The following is a 2,657-nucleotide window of genomic DNA, read 5'->3' on the forward strand; positions in this document are numbered from 1 at the left end:
TGTGTAAGCGACGAAGCCACCGATACTGCTGGTACGCCGAAACCGACATGAGCCGGTAGTCAATGTGACTGGTTGCAAACGCATTAACGTCCGGCCATGATCCTTTCGCATCAAGAAAGTTAGCAAGGCACCAAAGCTTGAAGGTCGTTGCAATGTGTTGACGGAAGCTCCGTTGGGGTTCAGCAACCAAGCACAGACTTCGCCGCTGTCTCCCTGAGCTGTCGGTCCGAGGGGTGACTTCAAACTAAAAGTTCCTTTCAGCATGGAACCAGATCGGTTGGTTTAGCACATAGCCAAAACGGGCGAGAGGAACCAGGTCTCGCTCGATATGTAATTCCACACTTGATCCGATACCACAGACGCCAGACCTGTCGCCACCATTGGAACAGTACGTCCCATCGAAGCAATGCACCATGTCGCATGAGGCTAACAGCGAGGAAATCGAGAAATTTCCATGGGCCCCATGATGGCAGCACGAGTGACAGCACGAGTGACAAAACTGTAAATACTGGCGTGGTCCGATTACGTTGTGTCGAGGTCGACAAAGCGATGAATTGAAGCAGCACGTTGAGTTTCTGACGCTTGAGCGAGGCTTTGATGCTGGGTGTCGTCAGACCACCATCTGGGAGAGAACCATGGTCAGTGCAATCAGCAGGTGGCCTCCCAGGGTACGAGCGCGACGGAAACATTGAAGAAATCCCTCGTAAGAATGCCAGTCTAAGAACTCCACGATGGCGTCTTCGACTGGATCTTGACCGAAAAAGATGCCCAGGAACTTGACTGTCTCCCCACGTCAAAGCGTCCTGACGTCAGGGATACTTGGCGGGTTGGTTTTTCGATTTAGTGGCATAAGCACACATTTGTTAGGATTAAACTTGGCTTCAGAGCCGTCACAGTACAGCTGCACCAGGTCGGATATCGTGCTGGAGAGCAGCGTTGAATCATCGGCAAAGAAGACACTGGTGGTGATGTGATCTTCGGTGATGCAAACACCGTGCTCTTCATGTTGTCGGAGCAGATTCCCCAGCGGTTTGATGACCTAAGAAACAATAGCGCTGAAAGCGGGTCACCTTGTTTAGCCCCTCGTGTGGTAAAAAATTGGCGATTGGATGTGACCGTTGAGCAAGAGGTGTGCCTGTAGATTCGAGTAGAAAAGCTTCACTTAATCAGTGAGCGCACCACCGCAGACCATGCGGTCGAGCACCTGGAACATATAGTCCCAGTTGACCCGGTCGTACACCTTCTCGATGTCAATAAACATGGCATAGGCTTCCTCTTTGCGAGCAGTTACGAGATCCTGCAGATCCGCCATAAAGCGCACGTGATGATGAATAGGCCGACCTTGCACGAAAGTCTTCTGATCACCGTGTATAAGCTGAGGAAGAAAGGTTTGAAGGCGATAGGTCAGGACCTTCGACAGGGCTTTTACATCAATGCCAATGAGTGAGATTGGCCGGAAGTTGCCAGGATCATCTCTGAGGCCTTTCTTGTGTAACATGCACACAGCTGACTTGCGTTGGAAAGGGAGGAGCTCACCGCGTGACAGCTGAAAATTGAAAACTGTACTCAGGCATTTCCCAAAGTCCTTACCCGCGACGCGGTAGAAGCCAGCTGGAAGGCCATCCATGCCGGGCGCCGAGTTGGCTTTCATGTGCTTGAGCGCGTCGGTGAGTTCATCTCTAGAAATTGTGGCATTTAGCAAAGCTTGCTCTTCTGATGTAACACGCTTGTCAATCGTGTTCAGCAGCTCTCGTTGACTATCAGGATTTGCACTTGGAGGTGGTCCTGTAGAGCTGTTAGTATCACCCATGATAGCTTCCCAATGGGCTTTAAAACTTGCTGAGATATCAGCTGGGTTTCGCGAGATATTGCCTTCTTGGTTCGAACTTCTTCAATACTAACCCGCCTGAGTGATGGGTCGAGCGGACGGAAGAAGTACCTGGAAGACGCCTCAGCATTATGGACTTGGAAGTCAAAAGCCGAGTCTTGGTTATAGCAACGAGCCTGGGACATGCAGTCGCGGTACGTGTTCAGTGCAGCATGAAAGGCATCTTTAGAGATGGTGTCTCGTTCGATGTGGTATCTTGTCGCTGCTTGGTCTACCGAAGCTTGTGCGATCCTGATTGCAGCGTCGTTTTGGTTTCGTAGCTTACGTTGTAGAGCCTGGATCTGTCTCCTCATGGACCTCTTCCACTGTTCCCAGACCTTGCCCGGGATGGATGCAGCATTGAGATCTTTGAAAACTTGCTGGGCTTCGACACGAATGGCATCCACAACATCTAGGTAATCCAGGAGGTACGCCGGGAAACGCCAGTGGCCGTATCCATGAGATTAAGACATGGAGTGCAGGGTCACTGTATGTGCTAAGTGGTCATCTGTGCCCTTAGGCTCAAAATACGTCGCCGTACAGTGCGTTGCAGAAGTCTTCCGACAACAACGCGTAGTCAAGTCGGTTCTGGCGTGGCTGGGGGGCACTGTAAAATCGTTCATCTTGGTGATGGATGCACCAGGCATCAACAACACCCAACTAACCCAGCCAACTTATACTGGCGCTGCGTCCTGGGCGAGCGCATAAGCGGGGTTTGGAAGAGTCAAGACCAGGTTTGAGATGCGTATTTAAGTCACCAAGAACGATGTGTGTTGCAGTGTCTTCGAAA

The 2,657-nt window shown here is 51.1% G+C and overlaps 1 protein-coding gene across 1 annotated transcript; it reads right to left on the reverse strand.

The window, feature by feature from the left end:
• Nucleotides 1–1,162: 1,162 nt before the first annotated feature.
• On the reverse strand, nt 1,163–1,810 carry PHALS_01319 (pollike protein; the record flags this gene model as incomplete). The annotated part of the gene is made up of 1 exon (XM_024715693.1): nt 1,163–1,810. The coding sequence occupies one exon, from the start codon at nt 1,808–1,810 to the stop codon at nt 1,163–1,165; it is 648 nt and encodes a 215-aa protein (XP_024581365.1).
• Nucleotides 1,811–2,657: the final 847 nt, after the last annotated feature.

Source organism: Plasmopara halstedii (genome assembly GCF_900000015.1).
Source record: "Plasmopara halstedii genome assembly, contig: Scaffold_1343, whole genome shotgun sequence".
In the NCBI taxonomy this organism is placed as follows: Eukaryota; Oomycota; class Peronosporomycetes; order Peronosporales; family Peronosporaceae; genus Plasmopara; species Plasmopara halstedii.